The 17,404-nt window shown below is 43.4% G+C and overlaps 1 protein-coding gene across 2 annotated transcripts in view; it reads right to left on the bottom strand.

Annotated features, from left to right (window-relative positions):
* Positions 1-11,125, bottom strand: part of XDH (xanthine dehydrogenase) — a 60,990-nt gene extending 49,865 nt beyond the window's left edge. The window contains exons 1-4 of one of the 2 annotated variants that reach the window (XM_004582714.3): positions 11,039-11,125; positions 5,713-5,770; positions 3,278-3,374; positions 1,954-2,062 (exon numbers count right to left, since the gene is read on the bottom strand). In XM_004582714.3, coding sequence (XP_004582771.2) covers positions 1,954-2,062; positions 3,278-3,374; positions 5,713-5,770; positions 11,039-11,080 — 306 coding nt within the window. In that variant the 5' untranslated portion in view covers positions 11,081-11,125. Of the gene's footprint in view, positions 1-1,953; positions 2,063-3,277; positions 3,375-5,712; positions 5,771-7,180; positions 7,217-11,038 lie in introns of those variants that run through there. The other variant, XM_058668118.1, reaches the window with a different exon arrangement.
* Between the last annotated feature and the right edge of the window lie 6,279 nt (positions 11,126-17,404).

The following is a 17,404-nucleotide window of genomic DNA, read 5'->3' as shown; positions in this document are numbered from 1 at the left end:
CACACAAATTAGGAAATGTGTTAAATAAACTTTAATAGATGCACTGAATGTCAGAGAATTTTCATTTAAGGGCAGAAGACAACAGCAACAACAACAACAACTACTACTACTACTTTTTTTCACAAATGGGTTCTCATCCATAATGCTTCTTATTTTTGTCTCTAGGAAGTCTTTCTTCAAATTTAGTAAATGTAGATTCCTTGATTTTTTATTTACTGAAAACAGCTATGCAGCATATCTGGTAAGACAGGTGGTACAGAGCAATGAAAAGGAAAAGTGAGGTCTCTGGTCTCAGAAAGCACTTCTTTGATTAAAAGAAATACTGACAAAAAAATGAACAAGGCAATGTCAGATAGAAATCGGTGCTAGGGAGACAATTTGTACAGAATGACATGATCCAACAAGCCTAGGCTGTGCTGAACAGTCGGAAAAGGTCTCTCTGAGAACAGGACACTTAAACTGAATCTAATGACATTATTTGGACCAGAGAGGAGAAGGTGACAGGCAGAAAGAACAGCAAGTGAGAAGATTCTGAGTATAAATCAGCCTGGCAGGGTAGATTGCGGGAAGAACCTGTGGGGCCAAAGGAGCTTGGTGGGGAAGCTTCTTTTCCCAAGTCAGTGTAGGGATCCTGAATTTCTCCTGGGTGTAATGAGAGACCATTCTAGAATCTTCCACAGGAAGTTTTGTGATCTAATTGATGCTTCTCCACAACCATGCTGGCTGCTGAATGGAGAATGGACTATAGGGAACAAAAATGGAAATGCTGGATCAAATTATCATAATGAACCAGGCAAAGGGTTTGGTAGCTTGGACCAAGCATCAGTAATGGGAAATAAAAGTGTCATTGTAGGTTTTAGAGGTAGAATGAACCCTACCTATGGGTGGGTTGAGTGTGATGGGTAAGAAAAATAATAATCAAAGATAGTCCCTCGATCTTTGTCTTGAGTATTTGGACAGATGGTTCTGTCATTAAGTTAGATACAGGGAAACTGGGAAAGAAAGAAGTTAATGAGTGAAGATAGACTTGTGTTAAGACTGAGATTCCATGTTTGTATAATGATGCTCAATAAGCTGTTGGAAATAGGAATCCAACTTCTGAAGAGGGGTCAAGGTTGAAGGTATGAGACTCACTCCAGGAGAGCATGAGGATGAAGAAAAGACAGCACCAAGGTCAGAGTCGAGGCACTGCCACAGTGACTGAACCAGACAGTCAGAACAAGAGCTGTGCCATGGGAAAGGGAGGGTTCTAGACTACTCACACAGATGTAATTGCTTTTCAACCACTCATACATTAGCTTCAAATAAAATGACCTTTCTGATTCCTTCTGCAGGTTGGACAAGTTTAGTAATTGTCTCTTCCCCTGACAAAAAACACCAATCTAAGAGGGGAAGCACCACCCTACTGTGACATCAGACTGCTCTAAGGTGCTCCTCCTGAGGAATAGCACCAGCTGGTGCTATTGGAGGTGGGGAAAGAGGGGTGCCCTGGGAGGGCAAGGTCTCCTGACAAAGGCCTGGGTCTAATTCTGACACCCTTTATGATTGTGACTCCCAAAGAGCTCCTTCCTCAGTTTCCCCAATACCCAAGGCCCTAGGGGAGGTGGTCTTCCCTCCCCACAGTGCTCTGCTCCTGTCTGTTCCCATTTTGCCTGGAAGTGTTCTGATCCCCTGCACCTGTCTCCTGTCCACCTGACCCAGCCGACCTCTTAGTTCTCTTGGGATCATGCAATGTTACGCCCACCAAAAGCCACAGGAGGCAGCCTGGGACCTGGCTGCTTTCTCTTTCTAATTTGCAGCCCCCATTGGGAGATAGGGAGGTGGCTAGGTCATAACACCTCCCTGGTTAAGGTAGTGACAACCTCCCACCCCCACCTGCCTAGTCACTGAACTGGGTATGAGCCCAGTGGGCATGAGACTGAACTTCTGAGCACAGCTCTCTCCTTTGCTTACCTGCACAGGGTGCAGCCTGGTCTTGGTGCTTCCTAGTCCTTCCACGGTTGTCACAGCAACATGGTGCAAGGAGCAGATGGGTGCCAGGCAGGCATTGGCAGAAAAGTGACTAGGACCCCAGATTAAGGCATTCCATTCAGGTCATCAAAATAGCACAGGGACCCAGGGAAATAGTGGGACTTTATGTGTGTCTTTACTCAATCTTACATTCTTGCTTCATTTACTGGAGTCCTCACCTCATTGCCCAAGACTCCAGCAAAGGACAAAAGAAACTCTGCCCAGGTGAGGCTGAGTTCCTCCAGTATCCTACAGATCAGGAATTCATGCTCCCTCAGCTTCAGAACTGCAGCAAGGGGGCCAAGGCTACGTTCAATTGCCTCTGACTTGGCCTGATGCTGGAGGCTTGGTGGACAGGAGTTTCTGCCAGATTGAAGCCTTGTAGCACACTCCTGTTTCAATGGAGCACCCTTCTTGGACTCCGCAGTGTCAGAATCTACAGTCCTTTTTGCTTTCCTGCATTCACTCCACCTCTACTTCTCCCATCCATTTATAGAGGAAGGTAGGGAGACCTAGAGAGCATGAGGTACATGGCAATCCCTCAGAAAGAACTTTCTCTCATCTTCTGCTTTATATGTCACTCATTCTCTCTTCTACAGTCAATGATTGTTATTGAGCACCAAGCATACACAAGCATCCAAGCATTTTCTGCTAAGTGCTTCAGGAAAGCTGGGCACTCTGGGGCCAGCAAAGGCAAGAGACACCAAACTCAGTGTTGGAAGATCAAGGAAGGCCTGCTGCAGCAGCTCATGGTTTGCCCTAGTCCTGAAAAGTTAGTAAGCATTTCTCAGGTGTTGAAATCCTAGAACAAAGGACATACAAGATTTAGGAATCAGCTTATGCCAAGACCATGAAGTGTGTGGCATAGCCATCTACAGTACGCAGGTATCTCTGCTGTAGTGGACTGCTGGCTCAGGATGAGGATGTAACCTCTGGAAAGATGGGGCAAGTTGCAAAAGACCTTGCTGGCTAAACATAGAGAACTGACTTTATCATGGGAGTAATGGACAGCTATCAAGGGATTTTATGGGACTGATATGAGTCAGGATTTCAGAAAGGTCACTGTACCCACCTGCAATTCAGAGTCTTATTCATGTTCAGAAGCCAGGAAGATACCTGCTAGAATGTTCTACAGGTCCCCAGTCCATGATCCGAGCCTGCTTGGAAACCCAGGAGCTCACACACTCATGCACACAAACTCATTCACGCACAAGCTGTTCCTGCATTTGAGTCCTCACATAGGCCATCACCCGCAGACAAAGGATACACAATCTTATTCTGGAGACGATCATACTTGGACAGCATTACTGTGCAAGCCCCACAGCCTCCTTCTCCACAGCCAAGCTTGGTCCCACTCAGCCCCACTGGGAGGTCAAGTTAAGGAAAGACGACTGCTAGGCTAAGCCTTGTGTGTGGAACCAGCCATTCCCACACTTGTGCTCAGCACTCTTAATGTGAGGAGGCAGCTGACCTGCAGGCCTCTTCATTCAGAGGTCAAGTACAGGGCCACCTCCACCACACAAGCCAGCAAAGGCACCAGGCTCCCATCTATTGTCATCCAAGTAGCGTCCCCTGCGAGGTGAATTCTAGGGCAGTGCAATCCTGGAGACTTCTCTTGGGATTGGGATATTCCAAGTGTGTTCCCAACAGACAGGTAGATCTCACAGCCCAAAGGCTGAGTCAGGGAGACAACTCCCACTTACCCCTTGCTAGGCTTCTAGTGGGGCCATGTGGGCCAGAATCAGTGCTGCTCACTTTGTGAGTCCCAGCTTTTCACTCTGAACCTCTGAAGCTGAACAAGGCCCTTGGAGGCAAAATTAGGCTTGGATTCTTGAGTTTTGAATATCCAGCTCAAGGGAAATTTGAATGGAAACTGAAATGAAAATTTGTGCAGTAGTCAGCACAACCATCCTATCTCTAATATATATGGACTATCATAATGAAACTGATGACCTGTCCTTCCAAAGGAGCCTAACTGACAGGCTATGGCAGAGTATGGCAGGCACGTGGTTACTCTCACTGGAACACACAAGCTGGCCATTGCCTCTCCCTTGGAGCCATGGGACCATCATGTTCCTGAAGTCCCCTCTGAAGATGAAGGATTCTGAGGTTGCCATTGCCTGGTCATGCCTTCATTTTCAAGATCAGATTAGTTGCTAATGATGATATAGCATCTTCTACTGGAAAAGCACTCATGGAACTTGTTTGATCTGTACAATCTACTATCTACACAGCAGGCAGGACACAAAGTATTTCCACACAAAAGCAAACTGAAACCCAAGAGATCTTCTAAGCCTTACAGTGCAGAAATACCCAATGCCCTAGGGGTGGGGGAGGCAGCATAGTGCTGGACTCAAGATTGGTTATATTTCCTTTCACCAGGCCTCCTTCCTTCTCTCTCTGTCCCATCCCCACCCCCTTTCTCTCTCTGAGCACACATGGGGGGACTTTCTATGCTCTACATTTCATGTTGTTGGTTGTTTAGGTTACGTGCAGATCTCTGCAGTTCAGACTTCACAAGGGTACGATAAGTTCAATGGCAGCAGCCCTAAGCCCTGCCAGGTCTGGCCTGAGGCTCTTTCTGGAAGTCAGCCTTAAGTCTTCTCTCTCTGGGCAGGGGAGGAAGAGGATGCCAGGACTCATGTTTTCATGCCAATTTTCTATTTGAGCTTTCCTTGAGCTTTGCCCTTTCAGTAGCTAACTGCTTTGATAAGAAATTGCTGAGACTGAGACTTGCAGGCCTTTGAGATTGAAATCAGAACCATGCAAAAAATGTCATCCATCTTATTTTTTTTAAATCAAAACTGATCTCAAGAGTCTTGGAGAATGAGTGTCTTTTCCCGGACCTCCCAGGCCAATGGGTGAGAGAATGGAGTCCCACACAGTCCCCTGTCCTACCCATGCTGTGACTTTTCCTCTGCCGAAAGGCCAGCAGCTTCCCCTGCCATGAACTTCCCTTCCCACCCATCCCAGGTTAAACCCACGCTATGTGATGGGAGAGAAGCAAACCTGAGTTAAATATCACTTTTGCAGGAGCTCAATGGATCCTTTGCTGTCCCCCAAATGTCACAACCCTCTGCAAGCAAGAAGGTTGTGTTGAGAGAGGTCAGGATGGTCCCAATGCCAGACCACTGGAGATTGATGAGAAGTGTAGCACAGGGCTCCAGGCTATCATCTAGGCTCCAACATAATATGCCCAAAAGACACTAGCAAAGGCAGGACACTTGATGTAACCAGCCCCCACTTCCTACTCTTTCAATAAAGGGAGGATTATGCTTCCACACAGTTGCTATGGGAATTAAGTGACATAAGCTATGCATATCACATTGAACTCTGCCTATATACAGTAATAGCTCATTATATAGCAGTTCCTTTTATTATTCTGTGGCTGGTTTTATTCTGGGGTCTCAAAATACTTTTACTCTGAAAGAACAGAAGGTCTAGGAGATCTTGCAGAAGCCTTCCCCACATTGAGTGAACAGGTGCATCCCAAGTCTTTCTAAGGAGTCAGCTCCAAGGCCTCCCAGGGTCTGTTATCTCCTTGCTGGGTGGTGTGTCTACATCATGGCTGCCTCAGACATCCTTTCCCCTTGTCACCTTCCACCAAGGTAGAGCTGATGGCCACCCTATAGTCATTAGGCAACAATAAAAGGCCTAGGGGATGAGCCCCTCTCCATCATTATCACTCCAAAGACAGGATACACTTTCTTCTCAGGTAGGCCAAAAGAGTTGTTTCAGGATCTGCATTTTTCTCCACCACCTACGAAAAAAGAAAAGCATATAGTGAGGGTACTAAAGCTTCCTCAATTTCTTCCTTTGGTGTCTCACTCAAGAGCTGATAGAGATGATGATCATGAAAACGAATGCAATTGTCTAGGTGATTCAACATAAGAACCATACAACAGACTGTGCATATGTTTATACTCTTACTGTTCAGATCTAGACCTATCACAGAACACAAGTGATACATCGGCCCTATTTGCGGACTTGGTTGGCATTTGGGAAGTAAATTAATGCTTGGGAACTCCCCTTCACCCTCTCCCTCTCAAATTTGTACAAAAAAAAAATCAAAGGCAAATTTAAATGCTCACTTAAGCCAGAGCTGAAGAAGGGGAAGAGCTGGGGGTTGGAGCACAGTTCTGGGGTTGGCTGGAGCATAAGCTATGGAAGTGTTGGCCAGGACGAGTGCAGGCTACCCATGAATGACAGGGCTGGCCTGGAGGTGTCTCAATCAGGACATCTCCGGGAAGGGACTGCTCACTCCTGCCATGGATGCACCACTCCTGTGGTGGCCATCCTAAGGGGAAGAACAGGGTGAGCTCCAAACGCCTGGAAGTCCTGGAAAGTCAGAAGGCAACTTTAGCAATGCCCCTGAGTGACTGCTCTGTTGCTGCCTTCATCATGCTACCTGAATTCTACTGGGTAGCTTAAAAGAGGACAGGACCTTCTGTAAAGTTCATGAAACTGCCAGTTTTCCTTTGAAATTTTTAAAGGAAAACAGGAGATAAAATTAGTGCATATATAACAAAATCAGTTTATTCACCATCCAGATTGCAAAGTTCACAGGTGGAAACCCTTTTTTTCATTTTACAGAAAAAAATCCTAAGTGAACAAAGCAAGGATACTCTTCACCTTCCTTGCAGATGACAATAAGAGCCTTTTAGCTCACTATTCTCCACCTTTCCCACAGCTCTGCCTGCATGGCACCACACCAGTGTCCTGCTCAATGCCTTCCAGGATCTCCTACATATGCAGGTGAAAAATCAGTTCCCGGGCCTCTCTCTTTACAATATGTTCCCAAACTTCACTTTCAGTTTTTCTTCCTCCTACTTCTCTCCCAAGTCTGTCTTCTGTGTCTTTTTAACATTTATTTATTTTTGGAAGGGGAAAGAGAGAAAGACAAACAGAGAGAGAAATCTTTCATTTGCTGGTCATTCCCCCACAAATGCCCGCTACAGGCAGGGCTGGGCTAGGCATTTAGCTGAGGGCTCTCACATGGGTGCTAGAGGTCCAATGGCTTGACGCATCACCTGAAAGCCAAGTCAGGACTCCAATACCGGCATTCTAATAAGGGATGTGGGCATTTTAAGCAGCATCTTATTCATGGCCCCAAACACCCACCCCATCCCAGTCTTCATGCTGTACTGAGAGTACATTTTATCTTCCCTACCTCTTGTGCCTTTGATCATGTCATTCCTTTATCCACATTCTTCATGTATCCATAGGCCCCACATATCTCACCAGAATAGTCTTTACATATCATCCCAGGCACAAGTAGTCTACCCTGCCTTGAATTCCAACCAAGAAATTCTATACCATTCTTGTTGTATGACTGTAGAACTTGCCCCACTGCTCTGTTGAATGTTCTTTTGAAAGAATGCCAACAAATATATCCAGGAAAAGACATTTTATGGAAAGGTAGGTGGAGGCAATGTTAGGTTAAGCAGACCGTTCTAGCAGAACACACTATCAAAAGTCCTTTAAAGAGTTTCTTTATAAGAAAGAAGGACACCACCATCACCAAGGGACCAAAACTCACATCACTAAGAATGAATACAAATAACATCACGTGTCTCCCAATAAAATGCACTGGGTAAGATACGTTGCTTCCGAGGTATTCCTCCTCAAAATCCTGACTCAGGATCTCAGCATAAGAAAGCAGGAGAGAAACTCAAAATTATGGACACCCTAAAAAACACCTGGCCTGTCTTCCACAGAAACATTTACATCCCAAAAGATGAAGGGAAACTTATGGGCTGTTTTACTTGACAGACAGCATGAGGCACAATCCTGGGCTCTGGGCTGGGGCAGTGGATGCTTATCAGTGAAACTACTGGGAAAACTGGAACAATTTTGCGTAAAAACTACTGAGAACTACATTTATGTTAAAACTAAATTTCCTGAATTACATAAATGAAATGTGACTGACCAAGAATATCATTATTCTTAAGTTGAGAGGTAAAGGGTTATGATGTCTGAAGCTTACTCTCTATTGAGAAGGAAACTTTTACACTTCATGTATTTATTATTATAATTACAAGTGGGGGCAGTGTTATTGTATAATGAGTTAGGCTGCCGCCTGCAACACCAGCATCCCATGTGAATGCTGGTTCAAGTTCCAGTTATTCCACTTCCAACCCAGTGCCCTGCTAATGCACCTGGGGAAAGCAGAAGGAGGGGACCCATGTGCTTAGGCCCCTGCCACCGGTGAGGGACACTCAGGTAGAGCTCCTGGCTTTAGCTTGGCCTAGACTTGGTTGTTGTGACCATTCGGGATGTGAATTAGTGTGAGTGAGATTGCTCAGGAAAGCTGACCCTCTGGCCTCCAAAAGCAGTATTACTAAAAAGACAATGAAGTCCTGGATGCTCTTAAATGTCAACATTACTGGTCATCAGAAAAATGCAAATCAAAACCACAGGGAGATATCATCTCACCCAGGTGAGAATGGCTATTATCCAAAAGACAAATAATAACATATGCTGGTGAGAATACCGAGAAAGGGGAATTCTCAAACTATGTTAGTGGGAATATAAAACAGCATAGCCAGTATGGAAAACAGTAGCGAGTTTCCTCAAAACACTACAAATACAATCTAACCATCACAACTAAATGAAATATATATATCCAAAGAAAATGCAACCAGAGATACCCACACTACTTCTGGTTACTAGAATACTATTTCCAAAATCAAGGTATGAAATCATCTGGGATGCCTGCTCACAGATGAATGGATATTTTTTAAAATGTGGTCTGGAAACTCAGTGAGATATTGCTCACCTACAAAATCGAGAAAATCTTGTCATTTGCAAAAAGTGAATGGAATTGGAGCACTTTGTGTTAAGTGAAATACCCCAGACGCAGGAAGGCAGCATTGATCACTTGGAAGAAGAGACTAGAACGGAGGTCATTAGAGGCCAGGAAGTGGAGAGGGTAGGGAACATTGTGAAGGAGAGGAAAATGATACCAAAAGTACAGATGCACAGGTAGTCATTCTAATGTCATATAGCACAATAGGGCAACTACATTCTATACAAGCTAATGATGCACTGCAAAGCCAGTCAAGGAGTTTGAAGGCTCTGAACACACCAAAGACATTAAGAAAAAACAATTGCCCTGAGATGATTGTTATACATTGCACAGACAATTCAATTACAAAATGCACCCCATGAATAAGTATGGGTATCACACATTACCAATTAGCCCAATCCTGGACAGCTCTTTCCCTTTAATTTTAAGTCTAGAGCTTAAAAACGTAAGAAAGTTTAAAGCTAACGCCACCATGGAAGACCCAGAGATTGATGATTTTTGAGTCTTCTACCTTCTCTGGCACCCCCAGCTAATGAATACAGAGTCCCCAGCCGAGTAAGGAGGCGCAGGTTTAAGAATGAGTCACCGTGTTTCAACAGCTTCTTTGGTAACTTCTTTGCACAATATCCTTCCTCTAAATGCTGAGAACATCTTGAGACTAGAAATAGAAACTGCTTCTATTCCCAAGGCATCCTCTTTGTCTAGGGGGTTCTGCATTTGCATGATTGCTGTTCTGTGTTACCTCCCCACCATCAGGTCATTTCTCCAGAGCCTATGTTTTTCTACATTATTTTCATGGACATTCACCATGCAAACTGGCATTCTACATGCTTTTAGAAAGAGCAAGGTTGGATAAGGTGCTGCCATCTAAAACTGTTAACTCACTTTTGTAAAGTGAAAACAAAATTCAAGGGCAAACAATTTCCACTAAGCCAGATGTACCTTGGAAAGTTCCTTGCCAGATCCGGGGCATATCAGAAAACCATACTTCACAAAGAGCAGAAACTTACACTCTCATACACAAACAGATGGTTCAATGAATAACAAAGCCTTGGAGTAAGACATGGCCTTGGGATATGGTGACTCTGGCTGCTTACTGAACAGAGGCAACTCTGCGACTGAATTGCTGTCCCAGGAGGAACACAGCAGAGCCCATTCCTCCCTGGGTCATCACTCACACTAGATCTATCCATCTTTGGAGCTCACATGTTGAAAGAATTCTGAAAATTCTCTTGCTGGTCACTGACTCATACACATCCAGACAGTTTAAATATAAGCACTGCTATCAACCACATATTAGTTCTTGAAAACTACCTGGAAGAAAATCGCTGGTTTGCAACTTAATGCAAAACTGCCCTTCTTAAGGAGTTTATTTGGTATTTTCCATACTTACATTGTCCCTGTGGCCAATTACAACAACGCAACCACAGCTGCCATTACAATACACTTCTCATTCTTACATAGGTTCTCAGCAGGAGTGGTAAGGGGCTACGGAAGGTCAGAAACACGCAGTATGCTTGCCACTTCTCATCTCTACCCTGTCCTTAAGGACTAATTGACCTGTATGATGCTACCTAGATTTTTTTTTTTTAATTTAACCCAAGTGGGTAAAACACTTGCCATATTTAACTGCAGCAGTAAGTCTTGGGGTGGGGAAGGGGCAAGTATATATGTCTTTTATGCAAAAAGAAAAAAAAATTGTGACCACAAGGTGTCAGTATATGTCCCCACACAGTAAATGAAGACTAGCAGTTATAACTATACACATACCATACCAAAATCACACCACAGCTTATATTCTGATATCAGTAAGAAAACAACTCCTGTTTCTTCTCCCTCAAGAAGAAAAAAAAATGAGAGAGCACAGCAAAAGGACCAGGATACCTTTGCTTCAACATGGAATGTGAGGAGTGACCTCCATCTCACCAAGAACCTTGTCTCACTCCTTGCCTCCGTCTCACTACTGCAGCTGGCAGCAAGTTCAGTGATGCCTCTCTTTCCCCCCCCACCCTTCTCTAGTCTTTGCTGCTGCAGCACCTGCTTATGCTCTGACCCCAAAAAGCTCTTCCTCCTCTAGGGCTACCAAATGCTGAAGCACCTTTGAAAGGAGAGAGGGAAAGAGAAGGCAAGGAAAGAGAGAACTAGAATGTTTCTCTTCCAGAAAACAAATATCCCTTCCCAGGTTACAGGGACCACAGACCAAAGTCGGCTCCTGCTTACCTTTCTGCCATTCACAAAGAAAACCAACTCATCCGCTGTCATTGTCACAGGTTGGCGTACCTCAACTTCAGGCACCTTACTCCTCAGAGACACTGGTAGTTATCACTGCTCTGCAACTTGAAAGCTACGCCTCCCAAGAAAAATGAAACAAAGTCAGCCAATCAGAGGGATTGAGCATGGATCTTCGGGGCACAAAGAGTTCTTGGCAAAAGCCACTGGCTTACATAAGGGAGAAACAAACAATTATTGCAGCAAATCACTCCCTCCACACCTGTGTCAAAGAGCAGAGAGGAAGCTGCATTTGGGCATCAGTAGGGCCAATGCCTTGGCACCTGCTGATGACAGTTCCCATGCACTGCCCTGTGGAGCCTGCTTATCCTCCCATTTGCTGTAAGACAGAGAAGGGGCAGGGCAATTGTCAGCCACAGGCAATGGAGCTGATTCACACCAGAACAACTCAGTACTGGCAATATGACACCTGCTGTCTCATAGCTTTGTGCAATCAGCAGGTCGTGGGATATGGGGCCCAGTGATCCAGACTCAGATCTGCCATCTGACATTACAGCAGACTTCTGACGCCTTCAGAGTTCAGCTGTTTTCATGATGTATAGGAGTGTTAAAATGGGGAGGGAGGGAAGGGTGCTGGAGGGGGATTCCTATACCTACAAAACCATATATCATGGAAAATAATAAAACTATATTTAAAATAACAACACAATCTGAAGGCTCGGAGACATATTATTTGGGAAATGTCTTGTAAAGAATACTACCAGTTGGGCAAGGTGGGATAACCTAGTGGCTAGAATCGTTGCCTTGCATCTACCAGGATCCCATTTGGGCACCAGTTCATATCCCAACTGCTCCACTTCCCTTCCAGCTTTCTGCTTGTGGCCTGGGAAAACAGCAGAGGATGGCCCAAAGCCTTGGGACCGTGCACCTGCGTGGGAGATCCAGAAGAATCTCCTGGCTCCTGGCTTCAGATCAGCTCAGTTCTAGCCATTGTGGCCACTTAGGGGAGTGAACCAGTAGATGGAAGATCTTTCTCTCTGTTGCTCCTTCTTTTTGTAAATCTGATTTTCCAATAAAAATAAATACATTTTTAAAAATTTTTTAAAAGTGCTACTAGTAGGTTCTCAGCAATACAATAGAAATAATCCAGTTAGCAACTCACTTTGGCATTTTTTTTTCTTTGACTTGGTTTTCTTAGAAGAATGACTTTAACAAGTTGTCAGAATAAGCCATAAAGATCTTTCAGGAGCCAGCATGATGGGATAATTAGCTAATCCTCCACAGTGCAAGCATCTCATATTGGCACCAGTTCATATCTCAGTTGTTACCCTTCCCATTGAGCTCCCTGCTTGTGTCCTGAGAAAGCAGTAGAGGACGGCCCAAAGTCTTGGGACCTTGTACCTGCATGAGAGACCTGAAAGATGCTCCTGGCTCCTGGCTTCGGGTCAGCTCAGCTCTAGTCCTTGTGACCATTGGAGGAGTGAACTAGCAGATGTAAGAGCATTCTCTTTCTTTCCTTCTCTGTAAATCTGGATTTCCAATAAAAATATAAACTTTTAAAAAGTTTTTCAAAGTGCTAGCTACATTAAAATGCATGTACTGTGTTGGCATTGGCGAAGTTAACACAGAGCTGAAAACCTTCCCCCATACAGTACCCATTAACTCCCCCTGTAAACACAGGGTACAACTGAAAAGCACCAACATTTCTCTGCATCCCCTCCCTCCTCCCTCATCCACACCAGCATTCACTCTGGATGTCTTCATTTCTGTGCCACCACCCAGCCTGCATTGCATGAGAAAGTGCAACTTCGCTAGCAAGGTGACTGATCATCCCCATTGCCCTAAACGGTCCTGTTTCAGCACTGAATTTCTAATGAATCCCCTGGTCCCAGGCAAACAGAGATGGTTGGTCACTATGAAACCACGGGTGCTAATCAGGATGAATACCACCCCCAAGGGACCACTGGTCAACATCTGAACATACATTAAATGGTCACAAATGGGGAGGGGCACCTGGTGGATAGAGACTATGAATGCGACAAAGCACAAGACAGTCCCTTACAATAAAGAATAAATCTCATTCTAAATGGAAGGAGGAAGGAGGTGGGAAGAGACATAGTGGCTGAGCCTGTGGCAGGTTTTGTAACGAGGCCGTTTTTCCCCAAGCTCCAGGCTTAGAGGCTCTTTCTCTTTTCATCAATCCACCTGGCTTAGCAAGCCCTCACCTTACTCTCAGGCCAGCCCCACTAGAGGCACAACCAGGACACAACACAGGTTAAGAGAAAGGGCTGAGGAAACAGTTCTGTGAACTGGCTTGGATATTGCTCCAGCACTTCTGTGTACCTTTGGTAAATATCAGTATCTTGGCCTCAATATCCCCAGTTAAAACACAGGGGTGACAACACTATTGATTGCAAGGAAATTCATTCACGTGAGTGAAATGAAATATAGTTTAACTGTGTTATCCACAGCAAATATTCAAAGTGCTTTGGATTGACTCACTTCTTTCCACTCACCCAATCTCCATCCTCTCTCATATCTGGAGGTGAAATTTTATTATCATAGTGCATCCAAAGGTAACAATGAAATAAGGTTTTAATAAGAATTTACACTTTAATTTCTGTAATAGTTAGAACCCCAAATACCAAAATTGTACCAACACTTTAACTAAATGTGATTCCTTCCTACCCAGCAAAGTACAAATAAAAAGTCTATGTGTTTATCATGTACAACATGATGTCAAAACGTACCCATTGTGGAATGTTTCAATTCAGCTCCATAGAATGCCTCATTTCGTCTGTGGAATGTCTCAGTTCAGCTGATAACCATCCACATTCTCACATATTTATAATTGTTTCGTAGCAACAGCTTACTGTTAGTAATTTTTCAAAACATGGTGTTAAATACAGTCACTTTGTACAATAGCTCTCTGAACTTCCTTCTTCCATCTAGTGAAATGTTGTATTCTTTGATAGGCATCTCCCCAGCTTCCCAGCCCCAGCACTTGGTAACCACCCTCTACTCTTTCCTGCTCTGAGTTCAACGTTTTTAGGTTACACATAGTAGTGAGATCATGCTCTCTTTGTCGTTCTCTGCCTGACTTGTTGCACTTAGAGTCTTTCAGATGCAACCATGTTGCTACAAAGTGACAGGATTTCTTTTTAGGATTGTGTAGCATTCCCTTCTGTGTATGTATACATACACACACACACATATATATGCATATGTGTGTATATATGTATATATGTATACATACATATGTGTGCACATATACATACACAGAAGGGAATATATATATACCACATTTTCTCTCTATTCATGTATGTGTTGATGAAAACATGCATGAATTTCATTTTCTGGCTGTTGTGAATAATACTGCAGTGAAGACAGGAGTACCATATCTCTTCATACAAGTTTCCTGTCCTTTAGATATGTATCTACAGTGCTATTGCTGCTCACATGGCAGCTCTATTAGAAACATCTGCCGCACTCCATAGTGGCTGTACTAATTCACATTCAACAGTAATATACACATAAATGTTCTCCTCACATCCTCTAAAACCCTTATCTTTTGTCTTTCTAATAATAGCCATTCCAATAAGTGGGAACAAGTGACTCATTATTATTTTAATTTGTATTTCCACTCATGATAAATAATATCAAGTATTTTTTCAAATATTCATTCGTCATTTGTATGTCTTTTGAGACATGTCTGTACCATCTAGGAGCTGAGAATTCAACCCATTGTGCTCATTTTTAGTAATTGGAGTATTTATTTTCTTGCTATTATGGTGAATTTCTTGTGTGTTCTGGATGTTAGCCCCTTATCATGTGAATGACCTTCACTGCATAAAACATCTCTTCACTGTGTTGTTTCCTTTGCTTCATCAATTTTTGTTTTTGTTGTCTGGGATGTTGTAAACAATCACTGTCCAGATCAATGTTGTAGAGCTTTAGTCCTTTGTTTCCTTTGAGTAGTTTTCCAATTTCTGATCTTGTGCATTCGTCTTAAAGCCATCTTGATTTCAATTTTTAAAAAGATTTTTATTTATTTTTATTGGAAAGGCAGATTTGCAGAGAGAAGGAGAGACAGACAGAAAGATCTTCCATCCACTGATTCACTACCCCAAGGGGCTGCAACGGCCAGAGTTGAGCCAACCTGAAGCCAGCAGCCAGGAGGCAAGAGCTTCCTCTGGGTCTCCCACTTGGGTGCAGGGTCCCAAGGCTTTGGGCCATCCTCTGCTGCTTTCCCAGGTCACAAGCAGGGAGCTGGAAGGGAAGTAGACCAGCCAAAACATGAACTGGGGCCCAGATGGGATCCCGGCAGATGCAAGGCAAGGATTTAGCCACTAAGCTACCACACCAAGCCCTTGATTTGATTTTTGTACAATTTGTTTTTGATGTCACAATTTGTATTCTATTAAATTGTGCAAACTGCATAAAACCATATTTAATGATTTTGCTCTTTTTATTTCATGCTAAAGGTATGACTTGCACATTATTGTATTAGTGCAATATGACTCTATTTTTACCAGTAAGCTTGCTACTTTCATATGTTTCATGTTACCTACTAGTGTCTTTTTTATTTTGGCTTGAAGAACTTCCTTTCGTATATCTCATAAAACTGGTCTGTCAATAATGAACTCGCTTACCTTTTGTTTGTGTGTAAATATTTTTAAAAAAACTATTTTCAAAGAAAAATTTTGCTGTGTGCAATATTCTGTGTTGCAAGTTTTTTCATTAGCACATTCAATGTATCAACATACTCCACCTTGGCCTTTAAAGTTACTGCTGAGAAAGTCACTATGTTATTGGGATGCCTTTGCATGCTATTTGCTTGTTTTCCCTTGCTGCTTTTAGAAGCTTCTCTTTGTCTTCAATCTTTGAAATTGCTTGATTATAACATGTCTTGGTGTAGTCTTGTTTGGGTTAAAACAGATGGAGATGCTTGGCATTGCTGCACTTGGATATTTGTATCTTTCATCAGATTTGGACAGTTCTCTATAACTTCTTAAAACATTCTTTATCTCTCTCTTTCTCTCTCTTGCTCTCTCTTTCTCTCTTCCACCCTCTCGTTCTTCTCTTCTTCCTGAAATTTTATAATCTGGACATCAGCTTTTTTTGATGATGTACTATAAGTCCCATGAATTTTTTTCATTCATTCTAATTTTTTTCTCTGGAGTGTGTGTTTTCAAATAACCTGTGTTAAAGTTCACAGTTTCTTCTGCTTGGTCAGGTCTGTTTTTTATGCTCTTTACTGTTCTTATTCATTTCAATCTTTTTTTAAACTCCAGAATTTGTTTATATATAAAATTCCAACCTGTCTTTTAAATGATATCATTTTGATTTCTTATTTCCTGGATTTCATTCTTTGCCTGGATGTTCCTGAAATTGCTTTGAATTCCTCATCTGTTAGTTGATGTATCTGCTTTCCTTAGTGGGCAGGCACTGAGAAATGAGGATGCTCATCTTCGGTGGTTTTCTATCTCCTTGTTCCATATTTCTTGTTACTTTACATTTGAAGAGATTATTTTTCCCAGTATTTGCAGACTAGTTTTATCTGAGAAAGCTGTTTACCAGTCATAATCCCAAGACACTGGGCAGTCTGCGTGGCGTGGTTCACGTATATGTTTGCTCCTGGAGTTCTTGAGCGGGATACCTTGATGCCTGCGTCATCAAGTGGGTGAGACTGATACCTGGGCAATCAGGGTTGGGCTTAGGACCAGGATCCACTGGTTTTGACCTATTGACTGAATCCAGAATGGGGGAGCCTGGAGCCTGTTTCCGTGGAGGCACCCATGGAACTAAGATCCACAGGAGCCAGGCCTTCATCCCCAGGTTGTAGGGGTGAGTCATTAACATCTTGGGGTCCTATCAGATAGCAGGGCAGGTCTGGAGGTTCATTACACGAGTATCGGCCTGAAACCTGGGGGTCTCAGGACTTTTCTACGCTGGGTTTCACTGAGGAACACCTGTTGTTGGAGTTGAGGCAATGGCTAGTGCACACCTCCCTAAAGTGAAGCATATTTCTCTCTACACTGCATTTCCTAGAATTGGGGGTAGTGGTGACATGGCTCACTTAAAACTATCCTTCCTGCCCTCTTCCATGGTCTCTTTCTTAGTTCCGTACTACACCCAGGTGCTGTAATCTCCCACTTGTCTTTCATAGCTCTTGTGAAGGTAACTTCACCCATGAATAGTTTTCCAAATTGATGTTCTATCAGGCATCAGGCATGGGAAAGTAGTATTTAGCCATCATGCTGTCAGATGACCTTGCTTCTTCTTTTCAGGATATTTTAAATTAATAGAAAGCAATCTAAGATTAGGAAACTTTCCAGACTGAAGACTTTATTATGT

This window comes from Ochotona princeps, chromosome 8, assembly GCF_030435755.1.
Source record: "Ochotona princeps isolate mOchPri1 chromosome 8, mOchPri1.hap1, whole genome shotgun sequence".
Classification (NCBI taxonomy): domain Eukaryota; kingdom Metazoa; phylum Chordata; class Mammalia; order Lagomorpha; family Ochotonidae; genus Ochotona; species Ochotona princeps.
This window is presented reverse-complemented; position numbering and strand designations above follow the sequence as displayed.